The sequence below is a fragment of the Hemiscyllium ocellatum genome, chromosome 10, assembly GCF_020745735.1.
Source record: "Hemiscyllium ocellatum isolate sHemOce1 chromosome 10, sHemOce1.pat.X.cur, whole genome shotgun sequence".
In the NCBI taxonomy this organism is placed as follows: domain Eukaryota; kingdom Metazoa; phylum Chordata; class Chondrichthyes; order Orectolobiformes; family Hemiscylliidae; genus Hemiscyllium; species Hemiscyllium ocellatum.
In genome coordinates, this window is record NC_083410.1 from 113,066,708 (window position 1) to 113,080,696 (window position 13,989).

The following is a 13,989-nucleotide window of genomic DNA, read 5'->3' on the forward strand; positions in this document are numbered from 1 at the left end:
TATTATGTATGCATTAAATCAACCAGATCATAATTATTTTTTCCACTTTTGATTAATAAAGGGACTACTAAAAACACCCTGTGAAAGACTTTGCAGAATAGAGGTATATGAATTAAAAATAACTGTCTAGCAATATGCTTCCACAACTGTGTTGCACTGAAAAAGGAAAGCAGACCTTGAATCATCAAATGTTTCCACATTTGCACACTGAGGATTGACTAGCCAAGGATCTTTTACTGGGAGGAAAATAAAATCATATTTCATTTTTCTCCTAATCATCTACAACAACCAGATACTGTTTATCATTCAAGGCTTGCAAATGTCACAAGCTAGATATTTATTGCTAATTATTCTCGAGGAGATGTGGTGAGCTGCCCCTTGAATCGTTGCACTCATGTGCTGTAGGTGTACCCACAGTGTTACTCAGAAGGGACTTCCAGGATTTTGACCCTGTGACAGTGAAGGAACAGTAATGTATTTCCAAGTCAGGATGGTGAACTTGCACAAGATGGTTCTCCAATTCACGTGCTGCTCTTGTACTTCTCGTTAGATTTTGTCCATTTAGAATCTGCTGTCTATGGAGACTTGGTGGGTTGTGAACCCTGTAGATGGTACATGCTTGTGTCGATGTGAGTCAGTGATGAACAGAATGAATGTTAAAGGTGTTAGATGGGATGCCAATCAAACAGGCTGCGTTTTTCTGGATGCTGTAAAGTTTCTGGAGTGTTGTTGGAGTTGCACTCATCCAGCCAAGTGGGGAATATTCCATCACACCCCTGATTTGCACCTGGTGGATAGTATTTGGCAAGCAAGAGGAGAGCTATTCACCACAATTACTAACCTCTAACCTTCTCTTGTAGAACAGTATTTATATTTCAGCTTCTCTTCAATGGAGCACCTTAGCTATAAACAGAGGCTGCATAAGCTAGGGTTGTTTTCTTTAGATCAGAAAAGGTGGAAAGGCATCCTGATTGAGGTTTGTCAGATTATGAGGGGCATGGAAAGCATGAAGAGAAAGCGCTGCTCCCTCTAGTTGTATAGTCAATAACAAGCGGGGCATAATTATAAGGTGAAAGGCAGGAGGTGTAATGGGGACTTGGGGAAATTCTTTTCAACCAGAGGGCAGGGGGAAGTTGAAATGCACTGCCGAGGATGGTAGTTGAGGTGGAAGACCTCACAACCTTTAAAAGAATTTGGATGAGTACTTGGGAATGTCAAAACGTTCAAGGCTACGGGCCCAGTGCTGGAAAGTGGGACTAGAGTAGATTTAAAGTAGATTTTGTTTGTACAGGTTTGATGGACCTCTTCCAAACTGTACGATTTGATGATTCAAAGTGAAACCAGTCCACAAGCATTGGCTTCAACGTCTGGTAGTTTCCCTCTACGCAGTCTACATAAGAACTCCTGAAGCAGCCTCACTGCCTTCCCAAGGTCCCCATGACTCATTTCGTCTCTTCAAGCTTCTTTTGCTCCACAATATATATAGTCGATGCACCACATAACAATACAGTCCAATTCTTGTCATCACTTTAGTGAGTACAATTGCATATTGTCTATGGCTTTAATCTCCTATAATTGGACATCCATACAGTCCACAGTATTGTATTTATGGTTTAATCAGCATTTTCTACAAACTTGCCATGAATTTCCTGCTTTAGAACTTGTATAAAAGAATGTAATAATTGAGGGGGAACATTAATCTTCATCAAGACTGAATCAGAAGATGAGTTTTCAGATTGTTTTTAAGAAGCAATAATTAATCGAACCAGCTGGGGGTGAAGCTATTTTGGATTTAGCATTGCACAATGAGGCAGATTAATTAGTAATCCCCTATCAAAACACCTATTTGTGGGGAGCAGAGAAGGATGATCATAAAATAACTGAATTCCACATGAAGTTGAAAAGCAACATACTCCAAGCCAAACAAAAATTTCAAACTCTTACAATGCAAATTGCACAGGTCCTGAGTGGATGCTGACTAAGATTGATTGGGTAAATGGACGGAAACATATGGCAATAAACTAAGGCTGCGAATCATTCAAACGTCACCTCCGTGTGTCACAAAGGGCACGTAGGTGCTAAGTGGAAGGGCAAGTAATTAAAAAGCAATAGAAATTTTACAATCACTGTATTCTGAGGAGAACAGAAGATCAGAAAGGTAAAGGACCAGCCCGCACTCAAACTAGATCAAAACAGATGGAATGTGTGACCAACCAGCACTGCCCGTTCATGGCCAAGTTCTGAACTGAATATGCTTAAGGAGCTAGGAGAACAAATTAATAAAGGAGTGGAAGGTGGCACATCCGCTGGCGCTTAAGTCTCTGCATACACAACATGGCAATGTCAGCAGTGAACGGACACATCTTGAAACCTGTGGCTCACCTGACATCACTGAGACCATCTGCATGCACAGTGGCCATTATCTGATCAAGACCGCTTCAGAAGCCAAAGGGACATGAAAATGGGGGGAAAAAGTGGAATGGGTAAACTAGCCAGAAAATAGAAAACAAATTGTAAATGCTTTTACAAGTCTAGTAAATGGATTATAGCTAAAGTAAATGCTGGTCCATTAAAGGTATATAGACAGCAAAAATTAAGAGTAGTAAGGAAATGGCAGTTATTCAACAAATATTGTGTCTGTCTTCAGAGTACAAGACAAGGAATATAACAGAAATAGAGAGTAACCTGTGGCCTTACAAGAGTGAGGGCCTTAAAGTAGCTAATATTAACAGAGAAAAAGTATTCAAGAAACTTAGAGACTAAAATCTGAAAAATCCTCAGGACCTACATCCTCAGGTTCTGAAAGAAATACTGAGGAAATCACTGGGGAATCTTCATAGACTTGAGAATAGTCCAACCAGATTGGAAGTAAATATAGAAAGTAAATACAACACTGCGACAGTAAAGTCTTGCTGCTTGCTTGTCTGCCCTTTGTGAAGTTGTGTATCTGCACAATACTCACTGTATACCTTTTCACTAACTGTAAATGTATCTTTCTATATATGGTTTTAAAGCAATAGTAAGAAAAATTTTAATTCCTGCATTACGTATTGCACAGATCTAGAGTGCCATGTTCACTATTTACAAAAATTCACCATTCTTCAGGAATGCACTTCCTACAAACAGGGAGTGTCGACTGTATTTAAAGAAGGCAGGGACAACAAAAACAGGGAATTAGCTACAGGCTTGTTGGCCTGACAGTCACTGCAAAGACACATTAAAACAGTGCTACACAAAAGGTTTATGCACAAAGTAAAAACACTGAGTTGGGCTGGGGGTAATAAAACAGTATGAATAGCAGATTGATTAACTTTAGGAAACAAAGAGAATGGAAAAATTGAATATTTCCAAGCCGGCAGATTGTCCTTCAAAGCTCTGCAATCTCATTTGACCTTTCATGTCAATATGTGCATCATATCATTCAGTTTCAAAAGCAGAAGTTGCTGGAAAAGCTCAGCAGATCTAGCTGCATCTATAAAGAGAAATCAAAGTTAACATTTCGGGTCCAGTGACCCTTCCTCAGAATTGATGACAGCTAGGAAAATGTTGGTTTCAATGCAGAAGAAAGGTGGGGGGTGGGGGGGGGGGGCGGGGGTTTAAGATCTGACTGGAAGGCTGAATAGCTGTTAATGGAGACTGCTAATGGCTAACAATAGGTAGTATGTAATGGCAGACTATGTGTTAACAAGGCCTGGTGTATGGGCTGGGGGGTAGGACATGGGGAAGTTCAGGCCCTAAAATAATTGAACTTGATATCGAGTCCTGAAGGCTACAGGGTTCCCGAGCAGAAAATGAAGTGTTGTTCTTCCAGCTTGAGCTGAGCTTCACTGGAGCGCTGCAGCAAGCGTGAGACAGAGATGTTGGCCAGGGAACAGCGTAGTGTGTTAAGGTGGCAAGCAACTGGAAACTCAGAATCTTTTTTTTAGATTAGATTCCCTACAGTGTGGAACCAGGACCTTCAGCCCAACCAGTCCACACCAACCCTCCAAAGAGTAACCTACCCAGACCCATTTTCCCTCTGACTAATGCACCTAACACTATGGGCAATTTAGCATGGCCAATTCACCTGAACTGCACAACTTTGGACTGTGGGAGGAAACCGGAGCACTCGGAGGAAACCCATGCAGACACGGGGAGAATGTGCAAACTCCACACAGGCAGTCGCCCAAGGGTGGACTCGAACCTGGGACCCTGGTGCTGTGAGGCAGCAGTGCGGACCACTGAGCCACCGTGCATTTTGTAAAGTGGTCACCCAGTCTACACTTCGTTTCCCGAAATAGAGGAGGCCACATTGTGAGCAGCAAATGTAGTAGATTAGATTGTGAGAACTGCAGATAAAGTGCTGCCTCACCTGCATGGTGGCTCAGTGGTTAGCACTGCTGCCTCACAGCACCAGGGTCCCAGGTTCAATTCCAACCTTGGGGTGACTGTCTGTGTGGAGTTTGCACATTCTCCCCGTGTATACGTGGGTTTCCTCCCACAGTCCAAAGCTGTGCAGGTCAGGTGAATTGGCCATGCTAAAGTGCCCATAGTGCGAGGCGCATTTGTCAGAGGGAAATGGGTCTGGGTGGGTTGCTCTTCAGAAGGTCAGTGTGGACTGATTGGGCCGAAGGGCCTGTTTCCACACTGTAAGGAATCTAATCTAAAAAAATCTGTTTGGGCCCTTGGATACTGAGGAGGGAGGAGGTAAATGGGCAGATGTTACAACTTCAGGGGTAGCAGGGGAAGGTGCTGTGGGGGGTTGGGATTGGGTGGGCAGTTTGTGTTGTGGTGTAGACAGTGAAGGAAGAGTGGACGAGTGGAGGGAATGACCACGTGGAAGGCGAACACGGAAGGGGAAGGGAATACGTGTCTGGTGGTGGCAGAAATGACGGTCGATGATCTTCTGGAGGGTGATGAGAAAAAATGAGGTACGAAGGTAAACTGGCCAAAAATAAAAAGGAGGATAGTAAAAGCTTTTTTAGGTATGTGAAAGGCAAAAAAATGGTTAAGACTAAAACTGGACCCTTGAAGACAGAAACAGGGGAATATGTTAGGGGGAACAAATAAATGGCAGAAGAATTGATCTGTGTTCACTGGGGAAGACACAAGCAATCTCCCTGAGGTAACAGTGGCTGAAGGACCTGAACTTAAGGGAATCTATATTTGCCAGGATTTGGTGTTGGAGAGACTGTTAGGTCTGAAGGTTGAAAAGTCCCCGGGGCCTGATGGTCTACATCCCAGGGTACTGAAGGAGATGGCTCCGGAAATCGTGGATGCGTTGGTGATTACTTTCCAGAGTTCGATAGATTCGGGATCAGTTCCTACGGATTGGAGGGTGGCTAATGTTATACCACTTTTTAAGAAAGCTGGGAGAGAGAAAGCAGGAAATTATAGACCAGTTAGTCTGACCTCAGTGGTGGGAAAGATGCTGGAGTCTATTATAAAGGATGAAATTACAACACATCTGGATAGTAGTAACAGGATAGGACAGAGTCAGCATGGATTTATGAAGGGGAAATCAAGCTTGACTAATCTTCTGGAATTTTTTGGGATGTAACTCTGAAGATGGACGAGGGAGATCCAGTAGATGTAGTGTACCTGGACTTTCAGAAAACTTTTGATAAAGTCCCACATAGGAGGTTAGTGAGCAAAATTAGGGCGCATGGTATTGGGGGCAAAGTACTAAATTGGATTGAAAGTTGGTTGGCTGACAGGAAACAAAGAGTAGGGATAAACGGCTCCATTTCGGAATGGCAGGCAGTGACCAGTGAGGTACCGCAGGGATCAGTACTGGGACCGCAGCTTTTTACAATATATGTTAATGATATAGAAGATGATATTAGTAATAACATTATCAAATTTGCTGCTGATACTAAGCTGGGTGGCAGGGTGAAATGAGAGAAAGATGTTAGGAGATCACAGGGTGACCTGGACAGGTTAGGTGAGTGGTCAGATGCATGGCAGATGCAGTCTAATGTGGATAAATGTATGGTTATCCACTTTGGTGGCAAGAACAGGAAGGCAGATTACTACCTCAATGGAATCAATTTAGGTAAAGGGGCAGTACAAAGAGACCTGGGTGTTCTTGTACACCAGTCAATGAAGGCAAGCATGCAGGTACAGCAGGTAGTGAAGCAGACTAATAGCATGCTGGCCTTCATAGCAAGAGGGATTGAGTATAAAAGCAAAGAGGTGCTTCTGCAGCTGTACAGGGCCCTGGTGAGACCACAGCTGAAGTATTGTGTGCAGTTCTGGTCTCCAAATTTGAGGAAAGACATTCTGGCTATTGTAGGTTCATGAGGTCAATTCCTGGAATGGCGGGACTACCTTACATTAAAAGACTGTAGCGACTGGGCTTGTATACCCTTGAGTTTAGAAGACTGAGAGGGGATCTGACTGAGACATACAAGATTATGAAAGGATTGGACACTCTGGAGGTAGGAAACATATATCTGCTGATGGGTGAGTGCCGAACCAGAGGACACAGCGTAAAGGTACGGGGTAGACCATTTAGGACAGAGATGAGGAGAAATTTCTTCACCCAGAGAGCGGTGGCTGTGTGGAATGTTCTGCCCCAGAGGGCAGTGGAGGCCCAGTCTCTGGATTCATTTAAGAAAGAGTTGGATAGAGCTCTCAAGGATAGCGGAATCAAGGGTTATGGAGATAAGGCAGGAACAGGAAACTGATTAAGGATGAACAGCCATGATCATATTGAATGGTGGTGCAACCTCGAAGGGCAGAATGGCCTATTCCTGCACCTATTGTCTATTGTCTGTATTGTCTATTGTGATGCTGGTGGGATGGTAGGTAAGGACAAGGGGAACTCTTGTCGCTGTTGCAGGATGGAAGAGAGGGGGTGAGGGCAAAGTGCGGGAGGTGGGTTGGATCAAGTTGAGGATCCTGTTGACAATGGTTCCACTTCTGAAGATGGGAGAAAGAGAGGACTGCAGATGCTGGAGAGTCAGTGTCAAAAAGTGTGGCACTGGAAAAACCCACAGAGCATTTCAGGGAACATCTCTGGGACACACCAAACAACCCCACCACCCTGTGGCCAACCATTTCAACCTCCCCTTCCCACTTCACCAAGGACATGCAAGTCCTGGGCCTCCTCCACTGTCAGTTCAAGCCACTGAACCGGAGGAAGAACGCCTCACAATCCGCCTCATGACCCTTCAACCACAAAGCATCAACACTGACTTCACCAGTTTCCAAATTTCCCCTCCCACCACCTCATCCCAGATCCAACTCTCCAACTCAGCACTGCTCTCTTGACCTGTACATCTTCCTTCCCACTCATCCGCTCCAACTCCCCACCAATTTATTACAATCACCCCACCCCCCACCTGCCTGTACCTATTGCCTTCCCAGCTACCTCACCCCACTCTCACCCTCCTATTTATCTCTCAGTCTCCCTCCCTACATTCCTGACGAAGGGTTTATACCCGAAACATCGAAGTTCCTGCTCCATGGATGCTGCCTAATCGGCTGTGCATTTCCAGCACCACACTTTTTGACTCCACTTCTGAAGATGAACAGAAAGGTAAAACCCGGTGGTGTTATAGCGCCTACTCTGTTTGCTACCTTTTCCTCTGACCTACTGACCTATGTTTCCCCGTCATCAAGGAAGGAGTGCATCTTTGCATACGATTAGTCAGAAAACCTATCAAGCTAAAAGTCAAGAAAACTAGTTATAGGATAGTGTGTTCTATTTTGCCTGTGATCAGACTCAACGTATTACCTTTGGAAACAGTCAGCTAATTCTTCTACCTCAGACAGTCGGACAGACAATCTGTCTCTTCATGAGAAGCTCACAAAATGCATTGGATAAAAAAGTCACAACTCTACAATGGGCATGGAAAATTGACAAAGTGATCTTAGAACAAGGATACTTATCAGCACAGACTGTATCCTCATCGCAATCTTGTCTAGCAGTGAAATCTGGCCAACTTATTCATAAACAAGAGAAAAGGCCAATAACTTTCATCTCTGGTGTCTGTGATGCATACTTGGTATCACATGGAAAGCCATGTTTATGGATGAAGCGGTCCTTCTAGGACAAATATTCCAAATATGCTGGCGTCAACCATGTAAAGGTTTCACTGGCTTGGGCATTGTGCAGGAAAAGGAAGTAGTCACATCTCCAAGGAAATGCTACAGAAAGAAGTAAGCTGTGCTAAATGACCATCAAGGCACTCAAAGCACTGATTTAAGACAGAGATGAAATCCTTCAACAATAATGGCAAGGGGAAACTCTAGCTGATGATCAATGCAACGACAGCATCAGCCAAAAGGAGAATTTGTCATCATGATGATGCAAAAGTAGATTTGCCAGCTCCTTCCCAGATTGGACAAAATGGCTCTGCATTCTCTAGAGTTTCAAAGAATGAGAGGTGATGTTGTTGAAACTTGAAAAGTACTTAGAGAGATAGGGTAGATGCAAGTAAGATGCTCCCCCTGGATGCAGAGTCTAGAACCAGGATAAACAATTTAAAAACAAAGGAGATGCCACTTAAGTCTAAGATGAGAAGAATTGTTTTCACTCATACAATTATGTAATTTTGGAATTCTCTACCAGAGAAGGTTGTGGAGGTTTGAATAGTGGGAAAGTCTTGATGGGCTGATTGCCATTTTCCTATTCCTATAACTTTTCTTACTCTGGATTGTTCCTTGTCCTTTACTACAGTGAGCCTAAACCTCATGACAATGATTAATGTCTCTTAAATGTCAGCAGACAAATTCCCAGGTCCTGATGGTCTTCTTCCTAGAATCTTAAGAGGTTAACAGATGCATTGATGTTAAATTTTCTGAAGTTCCTTCGTACCACTTTGAGGAAATGTTCCATCAGACTGGAACGCAGGAATATAGCTCCTCTATTCAGAAAAGAAGGGAGGCAGAAAACGGAAAGTAGGAAAACTATAGGTCAGTTAGCTAATGACATTGGCTGCAGATACAAGGGAACACCATCAACTTCAAGCTCCCCTCCAAACCACTCACCATTCTAACTTGAAAATATATTGCCATCCCTTCCGTAAGGGCATTGTAGGTCTACTATTAGCACATGGATTGCAGCAGTTCACCATCACTTTCTCAAGGGCATCTAGGGACGGTAATAAATGCTGGCTCAGCCAGTGACTCCCATGAGTGAATATATCTTTTAAAATTCTCATTTCACTGTCCCTTTATAATAGCCATGATGTGGAGGTGCCGATGTTAGATTGGGATAGACAAAGTTAAAAATTACACAACACCAGGTTATTGTCCAACAAGTTTATGTGGAGGCACTAGCTTTTGGAGCGTTGCTCTTTCATCAGGTAGCAGACAGCCACCTGATGAAGGAACAGCGCTCCGAAAGCTAGTGCTTCCACATAAACCTGTTGGACTATAACCTGGTGTTATATGATTTTTACCTTTATAACAGGGTCAGTAATTTTAATAAAAACGGCCCAACAGCCATCCAGTGATGACTGGTCCAAACAGGATGAACTAAGAGCCACTGAACATAGAATCCCTACAGTATGGAAGCAGGCCATTCAAGTCCATAGTGACCCTCTGAAGAGCATCTCACTCGGACACACCATCCTTTCCTTGTCCTTAGCTGAGATATCTGACCTACAATAAGCACAACCATCTTCGTATGTGCCAGATTTAACTCCAACCAGCAGAGAGTTTTCCCCTGATAGCCACTGGTTCCAGTTTTGCTAGGGCTCCTTGTACCCCACTTGGTCGAATGTGGCTTGATATCAAATCATTCTCACTCCGCCTCTGGAAATATGTTTTGGAAAACTATCAACTATTCTTTACGTCAGCTGCATCAGACAGTTCCTCATCAGAGGATAGAATGTTGGTGAGCAACAGCTACAACTTTAGACCAAAGAAATGCTTTTTGTCTCACACTAGAATTAGTAAATGCGGCTCAAGATGAATGCAGATATTTTATCTGCTTAGGATTCTCTCCCTCCCTCCTCATGCCTCAGCCACACACCAAATATAATTCATTTGGGGCTTTAAGGATTATATCCTTTCAAGATTACTTATTTTGCGCAGACTCATAGATTTTTTCACAACTGAGATTTTTCACAACTGAGATTTTTCAGGTACCTGACTGAGGTTGTAAAGTGGAAAGAATATATCCACGTTGAGGACCAGAGGGCTACCCTGGAGTCTATTTTAAATTTAAGCATTCAAAATGAGCCTCAGTTTCACAACGGAGTTTAGTACAAATACTGAACCAACCACTAATTAGTACTGACATAAGAAGTTATTCACTCACCTTTTCTTCAGTGATTTCTCTTTCTTGTTGGGAAGAGTTGAGCTAAACCCCAAATAAAACAAGAAGAGTAAATTAATAAACTATTTTCATAATTTAATTAGTGAATCAAATGTTGAGTGCATTTCACAGAAAATAAACAATGTAAATAAGATCCTTACTTCAACGCTTTTGCTCTGTTGGCCCGAATGGTTCAAACCTGGACTGACACTTTCTGATGAATCCACTTCAGAGCAGCGCAATGTTGCACGTTTCTTCTTGATCAGATCTGCATCTCGATTATAAGAGAACCCTAATTTATGGGTTGGAGATAGGGTGGGTTTTCGAACAGAGGAACTCAGCTCTGATCTTCTGTTCTCAACAGAGTCTGAATACTGAAACATCTCATGCCCAGAGCTGCTGCTAGTGTTCCCTGAATAATCTTCATGCTCAAGTGTTGGTGATTTACATTCTTTTTTATTACTAATATCTGAAGAGTCAGTCAATTCTAAAATGTCTACTTTCAGCAGTTTTCTATTGGCTAACGGTGGTATTTGTCCTTGTAGTGGTATAGACTCTGTACTTTCACCTTCACTGGTATTGTCCAGCAAAGAACCTTTAGCAGTATTCTGTTTGACAGAATAATACTTTTGAGAGTTTGAATCATTTTTAGTCCTTTGTGAGAAAGGCATTGTTGAACTTATATTCGGAAGGTCATCAGGAGTCTGTTGCTCACTTTTTGACTCACCAACATCATCACTAAGGAATGTACAATCTTCCTGAGATGAAGCATCAAATAATCCACTGCTTGGTTGTTGTGCTGGTGCCTCATGTTTAACATCATTTATCTCTGCATAAAATTGCTCCTGATCAATGGAGCTGTTTGTGTCAGTTTCAAAGTTACCAACTTTGTATTTGCTTTTACTGCTGTTTTCTTCGATCTGGACCACATTCAATTCTTCACCACTGAAATGTGCCCTTATCTGATAAAGGTACGTCATAACAGACAGTTTATCTGGAATAGCCAATAAAACCATATCTGCTGGCTCCAATAATCGTGATATTCCCAAGCTTGCAAAGCCATCATAAGCCTATGACAAAAAACAACAACAAATATTACAGCATTTAGACTCAATAAATTCAGATAGTTAACACATTTGTAATAAATATGGTTCTTGGGAGAAAGATATGCAGCCGTAACAGTTATTGTCATAGACAAAGTTTTTTTTCAAATAAAGTAGCCTCTAAGTACTTGCAGCCTCTAGTTTCTTTAACTGATTCTTATTCAATTTTCAATGTGAATTCTGAAACTTAAAATTAAATGATTCATTTGTGAACTTGCACTGAATTTATATTAAGTGTTTTAGGTATTCTAAAAGAGATGCACATAGAGACAAGCTAGATTAGAGTAACTATAAACTTAAGATCTCATTTCTTTGCATCTAGTTGAACATAGAACATAACAGCGCAATACAGGTCCTTAGGCCCTCAATGTTGCACCAACCTGTGAAAATAATCTGATTCCCTTCTAACCTATGCCGTTCCATTATTATCCATATGTATGTCCAATGACCATTTAAATACACTTAAGGTCAGTGAGTCAACTACTGTTGCAGGCAGGACATTCCACACCCAACTACTCTGAGTAAAGAAACTACCCCTAATACCTGTCCTAAATCTATCACCCCTCAATTTAAAGCTATATCCCCTTGTGCTAATTTCACCATTCAAGGCAAAAGTTCTCACTGTCCACATTATCTAACCCTCTGATTATCTGATACATCTCAATTAAGTCACCTCTCAACCTTCTTCTCTCCAACGAACACAGCGTCGGTTCCCTCAGCCTTTCCTCGTAAGACCTTCCTTCCATACCAGGCAACATCCGAGTAAATCTTCTCTGCACACTTTCCAAAGCTTCCATTTCCTTCCTGTAATGTGGTGACCAGAACTGCACGCAAAACTCCAGAAGCGGCCTTACCAGTGTCTTGTACAGCTGAAGCATGACCTCGGGCTCTGAAATCCCCTTACCAATAAATGCCAACACACCATATGCCTTCCTATTAATCTGGATGGCAACTTTCAGGGATTTATGCACCTGGACTCCGAAATCTCTCCGTTCATCTACATTACCAAGAATTTTACCATTAGCCCAGTACTCTGCGTTCATGTTATTTCTTCCAAAGTGAACTACCTCACATTTTTCCGCATTAAACTCCATTTGCCACTTCTCAGCCCAGCTCTGCATCTTATGTACTTCCCTCTAACCTATAACATCCTTCGGCACTGTCCACAACTCTGCCTACCTTAGCGTCATCTGCAAATTTACTAACCCATCCTTCTACATCCATATCTAGATCATTTATAAAAATGACAAACAGCAGTGGCCCCAAAGCAGATCCTTGCAGCACACCACTGATAACTGAGCTCCAGGATGAACATTTCCCATCAACCACCACCCTCTGTCTTCTTTCAGCTAGCCAATTTCTGATCCAAACCATTAAATCACCCTCCATCCTGAAACTCCTGATTTTGTGCATTAGCCTAACGTGCGGAATCTTATCAAACGCCTTACTGAAGTCAGTGTACACCACATTAACCACCTTACCTTCATCCACCTGATTTGTCACCGTCTTGAAGAATTCACAAAGGTTAGTGAAGCGCCACCTACCCTTCACAAAACCATGTTGACTATGCCTAATCAAATTATTCCTTTCCAGATGATTGTAAGTCCTATCTCTTATAACATTGTCCAACGCCTCATCCACAACCAAAGTAAGGCTCACTGGCCTATAATTACCAGGAGTGTCCCGACTCCCCTTCTTAAACAAGGGAACAACATTTACTATCCTCCAGTCTTCTGGCATACTCCTGTCGACAATGATTACATAAAGAACAAAGCCAAAGGCTCTGCAATCTCTTCCCTGGCTTCCCAGGGAATCCGAGGATAAATCCCATCTGGCCCAGGGTCTTATCTATTTTCAGATCTTCCAAAACTGCTAAAACCTCCTCTTTGCCAACCTGAATCCAATCTAATCCTGTAGCCTGTATCTCTGTATTCTCACTAACATTGCCCTTTTCCAATGTGAATACTGAGGAAAAGTATTCATTAAGCATTTCCGCTATGTCCTTAGATTCCACATACAACTTTCCACTGTCATCTTTGATTGGCCCTAATCTTACTCTAGACATTCTTGTATTCCTGATAAACCTATAGAAGGCCTTAGGGCTTTCCTTGATCCTATCCACCAACAACTTTTCATGTCCCCTCCTGGCTCTTCTTAGACCCCTCTTTAGATCTTTTCTGGCTAACTTACAACACTCAAGTCCTCTATCTGAGCCTTCACGCCTCATTCTGCTTCTTCCTCTTGACAAGAGCTTCAACTTCTTTAGTAAACTATGGGTTCTTCTCTCAACAACTACCTCCCTGCCTGATAGCTATATACTTATCAAGGGCCCGCAGTATCTGTTCCTTGAAAGAGCTTCACATTTCTCCCCCATCCTCTGCATCCTAAATCTTGTCTAATCGCATCATAATTGCCTGTCCCCCTCTTTCCTTGAGGCAAATACCTATCCGTGCCCATAATCAAATTATGATCACTATTGCCGAAGTGCTCACCCACCTCCAAATCTAATACCTGGCCAAGTTCATTCCCCAGTATCAAATCCAATATGGCATCACCCCTTGTTGGTCTGTCTACATCCTGTACCAGAAAACCCTCCCGCACCCATCTAAACTACTTGAACTACGGTATTCCCATATT

General features: G+C 42.5%; 1 protein-coding gene across 3 annotated transcripts in view; it reads right to left on the minus strand.

Moving 5' to 3' along the window:
• Nucleotides 1-13,989, minus strand: part of ehbp1 (EH domain binding protein 1) — a 389,620-nt gene that overhangs the window by 153,539 nt on the left and 222,092 nt on the right. For all 3 annotated transcript variants that reach the window (XM_060831882.1, XM_060831884.1, XM_060831883.1), the window contains 2 exons: nucleotides 10,411-11,319; nucleotides 10,253-10,294 (listed from right to left, as the gene is read on the minus strand). In XM_060831882.1, coding sequence (XP_060687865.1) covers nucleotides 10,253-10,294; nucleotides 10,411-11,319 — 951 coding nt within the window. The remainder of the gene's footprint in view (nucleotides 1-10,252; nucleotides 10,295-10,410; nucleotides 11,320-13,989) is intronic.